This window comes from Ananas comosus, linkage group 17 (assembly GCF_001540865.1).
Source record: "Ananas comosus cultivar F153 linkage group 17, ASM154086v1, whole genome shotgun sequence".
NCBI lineage: Eukaryota > Viridiplantae > Streptophyta > Magnoliopsida > Poales > Bromeliaceae > Ananas > Ananas comosus.
Genome location: NC_033637.1, coordinates 8,238,771 through 8,255,590, shown reverse-complemented (window position 1 = coordinate 8,255,590; position 16,820 = coordinate 8,238,771). Strand labels below are relative to the sequence as shown.

Genomic DNA, 16,820 nt, shown 5'->3' with positions numbered 1-16,820 from the left:
AATTAATCATATTATATTATAAAAAGAGATTACTTAAAAATAGTATTAATTAAATGCACGATGAATGCACTAAATTAATTATGTCTATTCCAGTAACGTGCTTTAGTCATGATATTTTTACTTTCACGAGATGGAATAGGAAGGGTCGATGGTATGATTCAATTTGGAAGTACGCTTTTAAAATAATCTTATAATATTAAAAAAAGCTATTACTTAAAAATAGTATAAAATTAATGCATGATTGCACTAAATTAATTATGTTTAATTATTAAATATGCCATGGCGCATTATGGTTCAATTTGGAAGTGCACTTTTAAAATTATATAAATATATATAGAGGGGAGAGAGAGTCCCGTTATTATAAGAGGAGTATGATAGTCTTCGTACTCATAAGTTATTTTCGATGATAGAGCGTTTCCGAATCAACGATCCATACCATTAAATATTATTCAGAGTATTTGAAATTTTTAAAAATCAAATTTCATAATTTTTTAATATTATTTATTTTTCGATCAAAAGATTTTAAAGTTGACAATTTTTAATGGCCGACATGGAATAATTGCTTGTTTAACAGTGTAAAAGAATCAAAATTTATTGAATTTTTGATAGAAAATTCTATTCGCTATATAGATAGAGGTCAATCACTTCGATCTTAAATTGAAGAATCCGATCCTCTAATTTTAGAAGGTCATTTGATTTTGACATTTATTTTATGCCCACTGGATGAGCTTTATTATAATTTTAAAAAATTATGAAATTTAATTTTTAAAAATTTTAAATATTTTTAGATTATATTTAACAGTATAGATCGTCAATTTGAAAGCTCTATTATCGAAATCGACTTATTAGTATGAAGGACTCTATACTGATAATAAGGGTCCGTTTGGTTCAAGACAATCTTGCCAAGATTATTGTGCAGTATATAATCTGTTCATTATTGTAACATAAAAAAAAAAAGGTAATATTATAAAATATTACCAAGAGGAGTGTATACCGTGTATGCATCTTGGATTACTGAAGACGCGTACTATTGCATATTATATAAAATAAAAATTTACCCTCTAACTCCCCCGTCCAAACACTAACGAGAGCGTTTCCGTCTCTCTCTTTCTCTCACTCACGAACACCTAGCCTCTTCTATTGCTTCATCCTCCCAGGTAATCTTCGCGATCTCCTTCTCTCCATTCGCCTTTTTCGCATACATATTTAATCACCTCTCTCTCGCTAAAACCCATTGTTTTCGAACTGAAGTTAGATCCGATTTGGAGGTATTTTTTTCCTTTTTTCGTCGATTTAAGGAGTGTTTATGCAAATTTCGTCAGATCTGGTGCCATGTCTTGTTTCATTCAGTTGCAATCTGTCTACAGGACATGCTTAACAAGCACTTTTTGGTATTTTTGATTCTTATTAATCTAGTTTTGGATCTCGTTTTTTTTTATTTCCCTTTTCCTGGATCTGATTTGGCAATGTTAGGGAAAAATTTATATGTTTTTTGTGCCCTAATTAATCATGTGTTGGCCCAAAAGTGAAAAACCCTAGTTTATTTATTTGTGTGTATATGATAATTTTTTATTTAATTTTTTATCTTTTAATTTTTGTTTTAGTTTTTTATTTATATTTTCTCTCTTCGATTTTTGTTTTTTGATGCCCTAAAATTGATATAGTGTGTTGATGTAAAAGAACAGCAGATTATCTATTTAGGGAGTTCACTTGGACTAGTTTCGTTGAGTCCAGTTTCAATTCAAGTAATAAATAGAAAATTTTGATTACAAAAAAGAAACTGGCTGTTGACTTCTATGCTAGATTAACCACCTATAGTTTAACTATTGTTGCATTTGGTTTCATTGTGTAATGATTTACATTGTTTCTGTTTTATTTGTAGTAACCATATTTATTGTCATAATTATTGTCAAACAAGAGGATGAATAACTTATTGAATGCTTGTTGGAACTTACAACATCTGGAAATTCGAAGGCTGATAATGGCACTTTTCGAAATGACCACAAGGGAAATTTTGGAAAAGATTATATTTTTTTGTCAAGATTACTAAATTTTATAGACTGAATCAAACATAGTAATGCTATAAACACTGCAATCCAGCATTATATTACTGTATTAAATCAAACACGCTAATGCAGCATCAATAGTAATCTCATTTAGAAATCCAAGATATCTGGATATATCGAAATACTCTGTAATATTATATAACTCGAACCAAACGTGCCCTAAGAGTACAATAGCCGGACTATATATATGTGTATGTATATGTATATGTATCGATAGTATCAAGCTCTTAGTACTATCGAGTTTTCTACCGTTAGATCTACCCTTTGATCATTTCTACCCGTTAGATTATACTATTCAACCAACCACCCACTCAACCCTAGGGGACCACTATCATCCTAACCGCACATCCTTTAATCCAATGGCCGAAAAGTCGATAGCACAAAGCACTTGGTATTATCGATAGTATAGTAGCATGATTCTGTATATATGTGTGTGTGTATTTGAATTCGAGTAACAATGAGATGGTTTTAATTAAAAACTGAAAACTTTGATAAGTTTTGTTTCAATTGTCTTTTTTGCTTATATTTGCATGGAACCTAAACAAAAAAACAAAATCTAAAACGAAACCAACGTATAAAAACATATTTTGCATATAAATAAATATTGACATTTTGCATAAACATATTTTGTCTATAAATATTGATATTTACAGATATTTATTTAATAGTTTATATTTTTTTAATATATGGGTTTTATCCAGCGGGTTTAGTTTCGAGTTTAAATTTTCACATGGCCGTTCCGATTCGGATTCGTATTTCGATGTTGAGTTCAATTTAATTTCGGATTTTTCAAAAGCCGCCCACAAACCTAGGCCGTTTAGATCTCTAAATCCGACCCGTTTTCCCCTTTACTAGTGGCTAGTGCTCTGGCACCGGCGGTGGGGTTGTTCCAGGACTCGACTCGCGCCGTGAGAGGAGGAGAGTGAGATAGCTGCGGCAGTAGGAAGAGGCGGAGCAAGAGGGAGAGAGAGAGAGCTATGAACGCCCCGGATCGCTACGAGCGATTTGTCGTTCCGGAGGGCACCAAGAAGTAATCTCCCTCCTCTCCTCTCCTCTCCTCTCTAACTTTCTTGTTGAATGGCTCCTTGTGTGTCTATGTGTAGGGATCGTTAATTGTTCCCTGTGATTGACAGGGTGTCGTATGAGAGGGACACGAAGATTGTTAACGCCGCCTCTTTCACCATCGAACGCGAAGACCACACCATCGGCAACATCCTCCGCATGTACTTTACTTCCTCTTTTTCTTTGTTAAATTGTAGCTACTATATTTTAAGAAAGTTTTTCTTTTTTTTTTTTATTTATAACCCCTCAACTTTTGAATTAGGTGAAACAACCAATTTCTCGTTGTATATTGGTATTTAATTTTTTATGTTTAACACATTCCCCCACGTTGAGGCTTGAGATATTTTAGGAGGTTTGAGTCGTGAACTTGAATTTAAAACTCATTCTTGAGCCTCTTTCATGGTCATGTCATGGTGAGGAATTGCATATGAAAAACTGCAATATCCTATCCAATTTATCATAATTGATTAGTTAACATATTGGTAAAAAAAATGCATATTACGAGACACAAGAAAAAGAAGAAATTATTGGCTTATCAAATTATCTATTGAGCTGTGAAAAGGATTCAACAAAAGACAAGCAAATCCAGTATTTGTTTGACTTTGGTCATCAAGCAATATGTGGAAAAAGCAAGATGGGCTCAGTTCTTTTGGAAATGGTAAGATCTTGGGGGCAAGAAGAAGGGGTGATACATATCATCTTGACTAGGTTCTGCTTCCCCTCTTTTTTATTAGTATGGAGTTGGGTCCTCCTACCAATATTTGGAAACTTTTCTTCTATTTTAAAACAAAATCTTTCAATTGTCTCAAAAATTTTTTGCTCCTAATGGACCAGTTGTAGCATTAAGATCCTGATGCATTTGGGCTAATAGTCTGTTGTGTGGGCTTCCCAGTGGGAGGCCTGCTATGCCAAAAGTGAGAAAGGCCCCATTCCTTCCTTTCCTTTTTACGTTCCCATGTGGTATAGAATCTTGGATCAGGAAAGAGAGAACTCCATCTTCGGAATTGGGACAAACATCTTCAACTGAATTGGTATTGGAATCAAGATCTGCAAGATTATCTGAGTATGGCCGAACTTAAATAAAACAAGGAGCATGGTGGGATTTGAACTTTGGACCTCTTGCTTTGTGGCCTTGTTACTCTAGAAGCTTTAAATATCAGGGAATGATGTTTTAATATATAATCTTGAACAAACTAGTTCGAACACTTTTTTCAGCTACTGAACTATAGACCTAGTTAGATGTTAGTGACTGATAGATAACAAAGTCATTAATTTTAACGAATTCCAAATCCAATTTTAGAAAATAAGGTGTCAATCTTACGCGGGAAGGGGGGGGGGGGATTTCGATGGGTTTACTTGAAAATGACCTATTGTTGAGAAAGTTTTTATGCAACTTTACCTCTTTATTTAGCTATAGCTTTTGCTGGCATCCTATTATTCTTCTTATTTTTGAAGAATATCATTTTGTTGGTAATTTTTATCAATCTTTTTCATGGAGCTTATTGTCACTACAGGCAGCTGCATAGGGACCCGAATGTGCTTTTTGCAGGCTACAAGCTTCCACACCCTCTGCAGTACAAGATTATAGTGAGGGTAAGATAATGGGTAATTTCTCATTCATCCTTTTTCCTAAGATTCCTGATTCATTGGTTGTAATTTTATCCATGGTCGAACTCACAGATCCATACGACTAGCCAGTCTTCCCCTACACAGGCATATAATCAGGCAATAGACGATCTTGACAAGGAGCTTCAGCATCTCAAGAAAGCATTTGAGGTCTGATGACTTCTCCTTTGCCTTTTGTTACTTTATACTTTGGGGCCTAAAATCTCTTTTGGTTGTCTTTTGTTGATTTGTTTTTGCAATTTGCGTGTAGAGTGGTTTCATATTGTTGCAATCTGTAGTTGAAGAAGAAAGAATAAAAAAATTATTTGGTTCAAGAGCATGATGCTTTACGTGCAGTACTGTGAGTATGAGTTTAGTTAGATAAAGATAATCATTAATCATTAATTTGATCACCTAATACTGTCATATGTTTTATTAGGATGAGATTTTAACGTTTTATTGGGATGGGATTTTAATAAGTGAATTCACCAACGTTGGGGATTGCAAATTTTTTGATGATTCGTGCTTTGATTGCCTAGATAAATTATTCTTAAGATGTAGAATAACATATGTTACTTTATACTTTGGTGCCTGAAATCTCTTTTGGTTGTCTTTTGTTGATTTGTTTTGCAATTTGCGTGTAGAGTGGTTTCATGTTGTTGCAATCTGTAGTTGAAGAAGAAAGAAGAAAGAATAAAAAAATTATTTGGTTCAAGACTCAAGAGCATGATGCTTTATGTGCAGTACTGTGAGTGTGAGTTTAGTTGGATGAAGGTAATCATTAATCATTAATTTGATCACCTAATACTGTCATATGTTTTATTAGGATGAGATTTTAACGTTTTATTGGGATGAGATTATAATAGGTGAATTCACCAATGTTGGGAATTGCAAATTTTTTGATGATTCGTGCTTTGATTGCGTAAATAAATTATTCTTAAGATGTAGAGTAACATAAAATTTAATAGTTTATGTTGTTATCAAAGCACTTCATGATAGTGCTGATTGATGATTCATTTATAAGCCTTAAGCACTTGTGTTTAGAAGGTAGGGCCAACAAAGATGAAAATATGTGGTAAGTACGTCCAGTATAGCGACACCTAGATAAACAACTTTGAAGATGGTGAGGATATAGGAAAAAGTATGTTTCTTTGAATGTTTTTAAAAGTCTAAGAGGAAGAATTGAACCATTGATGGTGAAATAGTTTTGTTGGATGGTATGATACTGTTTAAGAGTTTTCTTTATTAGAAACTTTTTTGAGCTTTGACCTAATATACTTGTTGACAAATAAGGGGGAAAAAAAATAAAGAGTTAGCACTCTAGTTTAACAAAATTACGTGATCCCTTGAATGTTGCATATTTCATATGTCTTTCACAATGAAAATGTACTCTCTGACTATTTGGCAAATTAGTTAAAACTTAAGTAAATAATTTAGCATGGGAATATGAGAAGCTTAAAATCTTTGAGTTTGATAAATAGCTTAGGGGAAGTAAAGATGAAATAACATTTTAGCCATTTTAACGTTATCTATATCCAACTAGTTTTGCTTAGTTTTGGCCATCTAGGATTTGTTCTTACCAAATTTCTAAGTATGCTTTAGAGTTTGGACAGTTGCAGTCAATTTTCTGTAGATTTTGAGGTAGAACAATACTTTTTATCAGTAGCATTGGAAAATTAGGTAGTTTCAGGTTGGTGTACTGAAAACTGGAACATTGATCATATTGCCTCTGGTAGTTGGCTAACTTTGGCATTAGGGAGTTGTTGATCTGACAACTGCATGAGATGGATTCATTTCACATTAAAAATGTTCAAAAATTAGGTATTAACTCAATATCATCTTACTATTTCAAGTTGTGATTGGAGTTTAGTAGTTTTCTTTAAACAGCTCAACAGGTTCTAAGAAACTATAAAAGCCTTTTTCTAGGACTCTAAAGTCATGTCTATTACAAAATCAACTTTGACTCGTTAAACTTTGAGCTTAAATCACATTTTGAACTGAACATTTGAATTCATAATTCGAATTCAAAGTTCAAACTGAAACTCATTATTGACATTAAATATAAATAGCAAATTTAAATTTGAATTTGAATTTCAACTTAAAAATATAAATTTTAAATTCAAATTTCAGTTAATAATTGAATTTATAGTTAGAACAATTGAATTCGAAGTTTGAATTGAAGTTCTTAGCTCAAAATAATTTGATTAAATTTTAAATTAAAAAATTTAAATTTAAATTAAATTTAAATTCTAGAATTCAAATTTAAATAAAAATAAAAATAAAATTTAAATACTTAAATTTAAGCATAAAGTCACAAATTTGAATTTAAAAATTTTATGTTGAATTTGAATTTACAAATAAAATTCAGAATGTGATCTAAATCTAAATTCTAGAATTCAAAAATAAAAATAAAAATTTAAATATAAAGTCACAAATTTGAATTTAAAATTTTTTGTTGAATTTGAATTTACAAATAAAATTCAGAATGTGATCATGATTTTAATTCAAATTTAAAGTGAAATTCAACTTTGAAAATAAATTCAAAGATTAAGTTTAAGACCAAATATAATCTCTTAGCTAAACTCTCCACTTTTGGCGACTTCCGAATTTTTTAAACCAAAGTAAAAAAAGTGAAATTAGTTTTAATCGACTTTATCAGCCCACTTTTGTAAAGTGACTTTTATATTCACTTCCGCAAACCAAACAACCGATAAGACGTCACTTTTCAAAAGTGCCACTTTCGGTGCTTGACTTTCGGCCAACCAAATATGCTCTTAACATAAGCCTAGAAGACAAGGGAAAAGAAAGGTCAGTAACTCAGAGAGAATAGGGGGAATTAAAGAGAGCAACCAACTAGGAAATACTGCAAAGAATCTTGTGAGACGTGGAAATAACTGTAGCTGCTCTAGTTTAATAATAGACCCGATCGACCGACATAACACCAAATTTGAGCCAAACTGTTGATATAATGGATCAGCTATCCCGTTAACTCTATAACACCAACTTATCTGTTGAGCTGAAAGCTCGCCAATTAGTGTATGCATAAACATAAATACTGATTATACAATAAAATTTAATGCACTAGTAATGAATGCTTGATTGATTCGAAAACTAAAATTTTACTTTTGAGTTGGAATGCTTTGATTTTTTAACTTTGGAGAGGTTCTGCATTTTAAGGAGTAGGCCCTGCTCTCCGCAGAATATATATATATATATATATATATATATAAAGAGAGAGAGAGAGACTTGAGCTAGAATGCTATCGGTAGCAAACAGATTCTGTTGCCACCCATTTGTTTTCAATGATGGAGCCTCCAAATCGACGATTGACTCCGTTGAACATGATATATACCACTTGAGATTTTTAGAAATCAAATTTGTGCATCTGATTTGAGCAGATTGGTTACTTCACTTTATTCATCATATCATCAGCATTGAATGATGTGGAATCAACCCTCATCTGGGATTAAAAGGTTGCCATATTTAAAAATGAGATTCTATCTGGATTTTATGTGGAATGTATTGAATGAGACTAGCTTACCTTTAAACTGCATCGACACATTGTGTAATTTCATTAGTTTTAGCAAACTGAAAATTTTTATGTGATATTTCCATTAGCTATTTCATATGAATGATCATTGTTTCATGTCTCCAATTTGTTCCATTTTCTGTTTCTCTTGGCTCTACTAGGTTGCTTTTGGTAGTAGCAAGATAAAATTATGGGATGTCAGAATAAATCACAAGAGTCAAAATGCAAATATTATCTATTTTTGGAGTTAGATGTGCATAAGCAACCTTATATTGTGCTGTGCTTCACAAACGTGCACTAACCGTCATATCACATAGAGCTATAATCTATACCCGTATATCTTGTTGTTGTCTGATGCATAAAGGTTTTTTCTATTTTTGAAAAAAATGAAAAATCTTAAGTCAAGCTACTTGGTGCTGGATTCTACAATAATTGATAAATTTGATGTTGTTAGTAAGAAATCCTTTTTTTTTTCCCCTCAACCATTGGAGTTGGATGGTGTACAGGATTATTGTGATAATATCTAGTGCAAAATGGTCAAACATTATCTGTGCTTGAAATTTTCTTTACTTGGCATGTCAAAAAGCAGCAATAAAATGATTTTGAATGCCTGTTTTGGTATTTTCCTGTATTTTAGGGGTCTTTTTTTTCACTGATTAACAACATTTGAGGGATGTCGAATATTTTATATTTGGAAAGACAAGTTTGTTACCGCCTTACAAAGCTACTTGGATTGGGAGGTGATGAAGGACTTTGTCTATAAATTCTTGTTAATGAACTACTTATGATTTCCCATCAAGAATGGGAATGACAAACCTCTGGACCCATGGTATTGTTATATGGCTACTAGTTGGGAATCTATGATGATTCCACAAATTTACTAATATTTCTTTCAACTTCTTAGCTTGTTTGGCATGGTGACTATTTGAATATTTGAAGACAAAACATAGGGAATTTTCAGAATATTACAAACTGTGAAAAGAACGGCCGCTAATGGTTTCAAATTACTTAAAACCTGCCATTTTTTTTTTTTTTTACCCTCAGGTAACAGGGTTACACCCTATTTGGTATTTTAAAACAAGGCAGGTAGCAAAGAGCAAAAGAGTCGCATGCTACTTAATCAGGAGAGCTGCTATAGTAGTAGCATGCAATATAGTAGATGTTAAGGAGCAAGAATAATCCCCCCCAAAAAAGAAAGGAAAAGAAGAGAATATAAAGAGTATAAACAATCTGTAATTTGACATGATGCATTGATTTTTGATTGTTTATTTTGTGCATTTTGCTGGTTGGAATATACCATGATTACTCACACTTTCTTTTTATTCTCACCTGCAGGATGAGATGAATAGGTATGAAGAAAAACTAAGACAAGGTTACTAGGCTAAGTTAACCGCCCTTTCTTGGAAACTGACTGTGTTTGTGTACTTGAATGAATAACCTTGCACTGGTGTGATCTGTTTTAAGAGTTCTTCGCTGCAACTATTAAGATGCCAGTTGGACATGAAAACTTGATGTTCTAACCCTTCTAAATTTAACAACGATTTTCCAAGTGAAAATTCGGATGCTCCCACGGGCGAGATGATCTTATCATGTTGAAATTTGCTGCCTTTACTCTTCCTAGACATCTAATGAATTGCAAAGAAAGTGGGTGGAATGCATCACAATTCCCTACATTTTCTTGATATTCTGGTCTAGCTCTTAAAACTTTTCTTGCATGTATTCTAATAGCATACCGAGCTGTTTAACTTTTCTGATATCTATTTTAGTCACGTGCTCAGCACGTGTTTACAAAAATATTCCCAAAAATGATTGTTTTACAGGAACACGTATAAGGATTATCAGTACATGTTGCCAATTAATTAGCTCGCCCACGATGTGATCTATACAGCAAATATTGCTAATTAGAATAATAGGATTTCTTGTTGGTTATTCTACCTACCAATTATAAACAACACTTGCAATTGGCCCCTTGGAAAACATTGATTTTAAAAAGTCCTAGAAAATTTATATTTATAAAAATGGATCTACTTTTGCTACGCAAGCACCACGCGAGCGCAGCTGCAGTCAGAAAGTTAAGTTGAACACGATAAATCATTCACAATGTATAGACAGGGTGAATGGTTCACCGTATTTACTGATGCCTTTCTTGTGGGACGTTGGGACTTGGTGGATATAATAAACGAGGGACTTGGGGACTTGGACTTTCGGACTTGGTGGATATACGAAAGGTGCGGGTAATACATTAAACACGGTGAATCATTCATCGTGTAAAGACACGGTGAATGGTCCGAACACGGTGAACCATTCACCGTGTTCTTTTTGTATTACTACCCCGCCCGAGCTCCTACCCTCCTCTCTCGCTCGATCTCTCTCTCTCGCTCTCTTCCTCTCGCTTTCTCTCTCTGGCAGACGCCGACGCCGCCGCCGCCGCCGCCGACGCCGCCCTCTCTCGCCCGAGGTGTTTCCCCACCCTCATTCTCTATCTAGCTCTAGAAGCCCCCACATCTCTCTCTCTCTCTCTCTCTCTCTGTCGCCCACCCCGCCGGCGCCGGCGACCCCGGCGACACCGGCGCCGCCCTCACCCGGCCGAGAACACCCCACCACCCCTCTTGCTCTCTCTAACCTCTCTCTCTTCCTCTCACTCTGACTGTGTNGCTCAACCTGTTTCCCCACCCTCATTCTCTTTCTAACCTAGTACCCCCACCTCTATCTTTCTCTTTCTCTTTCTCTCTCTTTCTGTGGCCCACCCAGCCGCCGCCACTGCCACTGCCACTGCCACCGCCCTCTCTCGCCCGAGAACCCCCCACCCCTCATTCTCTCTCTAACCCTAGAAACCCCCACCTCTCTCTTCCTCTCATTGAGGGGCCCCCATTCACAGAACCCCTCTCTTTCTTCCTCTCACTGCGCGCCCTCTCCCCCCTATAGAATCCCCCCCTCTCTTCCTCTCACTGTGCGCCCCCCTCCCCTTTCGCAAAACCCCCTCTCTCTCTTCCTCTCACTGTGTGTCCCCCCCCCAATAGAACCCCCATTGCTCTCTCTCTCACCCCCTCCCTCTCGCTCTCTCATAGTTTTCTCTCACTGATCATTCTCTCTCTCTATCTCTCTCACAGATCACTCTCTCTCACTCTGTTATCACTTTCTTGCCTCCAGAGCTCTTGGTCGGCATAGAAGTTGGCACCAACTGTGATCGCAAAATGATAATTCCATCTCTCACCTTCTTCTTTGTTATATGTTAGAAATGTGCTATGTTAATATATCATGAGTGTAATAATTTTGTACATTTTATTATATTACTTTAGAACTCTATGTCCGGCGAATGTGTTCCTTTCTATATCCATTGGGACGAAAATTTAGTCGTGAACAATAATGTACCACGATATATTAGTGGCCGTAAAGAATTGGTTGCTTTCCGACGCGATATCACATTTCAAAAATTTGAGATGGAAATATACAATGTTACTAACTATGATCAAGTAGAAGACCGTCTCCGCATAACGATTCGATGTCCAATGGGCGCCAACTAATGGGAATTAGTTAACATATCAAGTGACAATGCATTATCTGGCGTGATGAGTTTTTTCCCGTCCCATGGATGTATAAAATTATTCATGGAGAAACATGTGTCGACGACACAAGACCATCCAAGTACCGTTAATTATACGGAAATGCGTAGTAGCTATTATCAAAGGAATTACGTCAATCGCGAACGAGGTTGTACATCATGATATAGAGTAATGATCTTATAAATATTTTTCATAATTCTCAATTAGTTTAGGTGCGCGAAATTAATAACTTTGTCTTGTAAGTGTTACAGACGGTTTGGAGTCTCATGTGTGCTAGTTAGTGCATTATTGCCATTTACTATAATGGATTCGTCTCCATTGGTTGGTCAAAATGAGCGGTAGGTGTAATATATCGAATTCTCGAATCGTAATGCTAACTTTGATCAAATTGAACAAAGTATGGTATGTGGGTGGTACGCGAAGTCCCTGAGTTGCTTTGAAGGCGTCGGATGGTTAGAAGTGAGTTTCGGGAGTATTTAAGTATTTTCGGCGCAAATTGGGCGCGAAAATGGACTCCGAAGTGTTAAATTTGCTGGAACTGTAGAATTTGCATTGAGTACCGGTACTAGGGATTGGGGTACCGGTAGTACCGGTGGTATCGATACCCAATATAAGGACAAATTGAGCTGCTCTCGAGTTGAGGTACTGACTCGGTGGTACCGGTACTGGTTAGGCAGTGTACCGGTAGTGGTTGTTGAGCACCGGTACTCGGTGTGATACCCAAAAAGCTAGCTCTCGAGTTTGGTTGCTGCATTGGTGTGTACCGGTACTCCGTAGCTGGTACCGGTACTCCATAGCTGGTACCGGTACTGGACAGTGCGTACCGGTACCCTGTATAAAACCCAGTTACGCAACGTTCGGGTTGAGGTACTCGGGAACGAGTACCTGTACTGGAGAGCTTGTGTACCGGTACTCCAATTCGAGTACCAGTACTCAGCTCTGTTAGGAGCTGAAATTGAATGGTTGCAAATATTAATAATGGGAGGACATAAGTGCAATTATGTGGGCCTACAAAAGGAGTTCCATTGTAATTCCTCCTCATGTACAATCAGCACTATTCTCCTTTTTCTCATTTCCTTCTCCTTCTCTCTCTAGAACCTCTCTAACAAAGGGCTTTGGAAGAGATTGAGGCAGGAATTAGAGCCCTAGGAGGTGAAGAAGCTCAAGTACAAGGAAAGAATTGTAGAGCAAGGGAGTCAAGGTAAGTCTCTTTGTATCTACATGTTAGGGTTTAGTTTAATAACCCTAAATTGCTTGTTTTAGAGTTCTTGGGATTTGAGAGCTTAGGTTATGCTATGAAATCTTAAGAGAATATGATATGTGTAGTGTATGCAAATCCTAGGGTTGAGATTAGAGTTTCATTGGAATTGAGGTTTATGATGAATTGATCTCTTGTATTTCTAATTGAAGGATAATTCGACGTGTTGGGCGACTCGGATCGAAGTTTCGACAAGTCTACGGCGCCCTATTGAAGAAAAATCTCGTTTTGCTTTCGTTAGCATTGGGTCGAGGGAAATAGGCGAAGATGAATTGCGGGACTTGGATTCTCGCATCTGGGCATCCCTACGAGGTGGGTGGTGCTATCCGAAACCATTGGATTTCTCGTTATGTCTATGTTATCTTTGAGCATATATGTGTATACATAGTATTCATGCAAATGGCAATATATGGAACCTCTTGCATACTTTTAATGTAAAGATGTATGGGAATTGACAATGAAACTTTGGATATGAGAACCCTATAGATGTATGAACCAAGTTGTAAGCTATGACAATATAGTGAACAAGATGACATTATGACTAGATGGATTGAATAGCATCTAGAGACCTGATATGCTAGAAAAATGAAACACTTAATGTATGACATTAGTGACATGGTATCCTCAAGGTTGAGGATTGGATCATACTCACAGGTAGTTTAATACGCTTGACGGTGGTCGCTCCACCTCAAGCGGTGAGCTCCGGAGTTGTCACCAGCTGGGCGGTAGCGGAATTCTCCCTAGCAGACGGTCCCATTGGGTTGTAGTGGTATTCTTCCCGACAAAAGGGATTTGGTTGGTGAGTTGAGGTTAACCAAAAGGGTTAACTAAAAAGGATTGGGTATAGGAAAAGCTAAAGGAAAACAACATGCATCATATGTATTGCTTCAGTTGTTTCACAGGCGTAGTAGTTGCATTAGTTAGAGTTGGTTATCTATCTACTTCTTTTTCTACTTATGCCTGATTGACCTAATCGGAAAGTTGGCGGGGTCGGCGGCCGAACCCACTGAGAACTTCTTGTAGTTCTCACCCCACTCTTTTTGTAGATCCTAGCGGCAAGGGTATAGAGCCCTAGGTAGTAGACCCCTATGGCATTAGATGTACCTACTACTTTCATCTTTTGTTTTGATGAAAAGAACATGTATAAATATAAACTTGGGAGATGTATGATGTAAATAATGATGTATGAAAAAGAAAGTTGTATTTTGGTTAAAATAATCAAAGTTCAATGTACGGACGTAATAGTTAGTATTTTACTTTCACTTGCTATTATTGCTTACCCTCGTGCAAGCCATATATATTGAAATTTTTCTGAGCATTTCTGTATATATGCTACTATTGTTGTGGTTGAGCCTTGGGCGAATAGGGGAGGTTCTGTCCGTTCGGCGTCTGTGCGCGTACCCGAACTGACCAAATTGGCGGTCACAGGGCGTGACAGTAGGTGATTATATGATTTAGTTACATAAAAATTGGACCAATGTGAATAGTTAATCTTAAATATCTTTGCAGATTTACTATCCCTCATAATCAAAGTGAAGATCCATCATCTAGTGTCAGTGAATGGACCGATTGGGAAGTGAGAACTACAATTAATAATGATGACGTAATTAGAAGTGATGAGGAGTATGTTATTGAAAGTGATGAAGATGATCAAAGGCGAATTGATGCTGATTCTAGAGATGATGAGGGATCCTTTGTTCCGCATTCTTTGGATCATGATTATGACGGTGGTTTGAATGCACTCGCATGCACCATTCGAAATGAAGGTGTTGATGGATTGAAAATTCAAATGTCAACAACAACGATGTACCGGATCCGGTGGAATTCGAGAAATTTGAAGATCAACAACAACGATTTCTCCTGGGTGATGAATTAATTCATCAAACCATTCTTGATGCATATACTGAACAAAATATTACACCGTTTGCCGTTGCATTCCACCATTTGTCCCACTTGTTGCCCACATTTTCTTCTTAATATAAGCTTGAAAATATTTATTTTGGAAAAATAAACAGTAAACATCAGGACTGGAGAATAGCTCGGAGCGATTTGGATTTGAATTCCAAAAATTCGGGTAGCGTGACTTGGCGCAATGCGTATTTAATGCCCGCCGCAGAGCCTTATAGTATATTAAACGTATATGAGGGGATACTGGTGAGGCGACAGAGATAGGGGGCAATTTTGTTAGGTGGCGAAAAATCAAAATCGAATTTGCAAAATCCAGAAAGGCGACCTAATTTCGCAAAATTTCAAAACTAGTGAATGTTTTATGCAAATTGGCCAAATAAAACTGAATAATATTAATTAATAATAGGTTGGAAAAACTTAGATCAGTTTGACTCCTGCTTGAATTGAGTTAAAAATATGGTGCGGAACGGATTACAGTAGCTTGGCCATGTGGCAATTTGGATTTGAATTGATACTTCAATTCAAAATCTGAATTGAAATTGATACCTGAATAAAATCTAATTTAAAAACAAATTTAGCATTTGAATTTGAATTTTAAATTTGAAGTCCAATTTTGAAATTGAAATTGAAATTTAATTTCAAATATAAATTTGAACTTGAAATTCAAATTCAAATTAAAAATTCACAATTTGAATTTGAAATTCAAAATCTAAGGTTGAAATTGAATTCAAAAATAAATTCAAAATTTGTATTTGAATTTAAAATTAAGTACAAAATCTATATTTAAATTTGAAATTCAATTTGAATTTGAAATTTGAATCCATAATCAAATTTAAAATTTAAAATTTGAACCCATAATCAAATTTAATTTTGAAATTCAAATTCAAGATTACGAATATTAATTTGAACAATATAAAATCAAAATATAAATAAAATTTTAAATAAAATTCAAAATATAAATTAAATTTAAAATTTAAATTTGAAATATAAATTTAAATTTAAATTTAGTGTAATTAGCTGGCACTGTATGTGCTTAACTGGCGGNGAAGTGAAAAAAAAAAGAAAAAGAAAATGTAACAATCCGATCCTTTAGCAATAATAATTTATTGGGTTGAAGCCACCCAACCAAAACATTTAAGTCTAATTATTATTACTAGGGTTCGTAATTCATTATATTCTCAACTACAACCCTATCGGATGGTTGGAAAATTAATAGCAAAAAAAAAAAAGAGATCGAAGTGAAAAAAAAAAATGAAATAAAACGACTAGATCCGCTAACAATACTAACTCATTGGATCCAAATCACCGACATCCGATGTGGGACTCGTTAGCCAGCCCAATCACACAAAGAGCCCAAAATCACAATGCGACACCACTAGCATAAAATACTTAAGCCCGGTTATTATTATTAAGGTCCATGGTACCTTATATTTTTAATCATAATCTCATGTCTATCTGATGTGGGACTATTGAGGTGTTATAGAAAAGATTGGGTACAACCGGTGTAATTCACCTGCAGAAAGTTACTATAAACTTGCTATAAATTTAAGGGTGGCAATCCAGCTCGCTGTCCACGGGCCAGCTCGTCGATTTTTAATTTATTATTTTTAAATATAATATATATATTAATAAAAAAATATATATTTATATTTTATATATTTAATATATTTATATTTTGTATACATAAGACTCAACAATAGCTCGGCTTATGCTCGTTCGACTGGGATCGAGCACAAACCGAGCAAATAATTTGCTCGACTTTTTAAGTCCAGTACAAGCTGAGTAAATGATTTGCTCGCCGAGCTAGAGCTCGAGTAAAGCTCGGCTTG

General features: G+C 35.4%; 1 protein-coding gene across 2 annotated transcripts; it reads left to right on the top strand.

Moving 5' to 3' along the window:
* On the top strand, positions 1,078 to 9,944 carry LOC109723598 (DNA-directed RNA polymerases II, IV and V subunit 11). Of its 2 annotated transcripts, XM_020252033.1 has the most exons (7): positions 1,078 to 1,157; positions 2,922 to 3,096; positions 3,200 to 3,289; positions 4,643 to 4,721; positions 4,809 to 4,904; positions 5,378 to 5,507; positions 9,598 to 9,944. In XM_020252033.1, the coding sequence occupies exons 2-6, from the start codon at positions 3,044 to 3,046 to the stop codon at positions 5,483 to 5,485; spliced, it is 426 nt and encodes a 141-aa protein (XP_020107622.1). In that variant the 5' UTR covers positions 1,078 to 1,157; positions 2,922 to 3,043; the 3' UTR covers positions 5,486 to 5,507; positions 9,598 to 9,944. The 2 variants fall into 2 exon arrangements, with proteins under 2 accessions (XP_020107622.1, XP_020107623.1); XM_020252034.1 differs by lacking the exon at positions 5,378 to 5,507.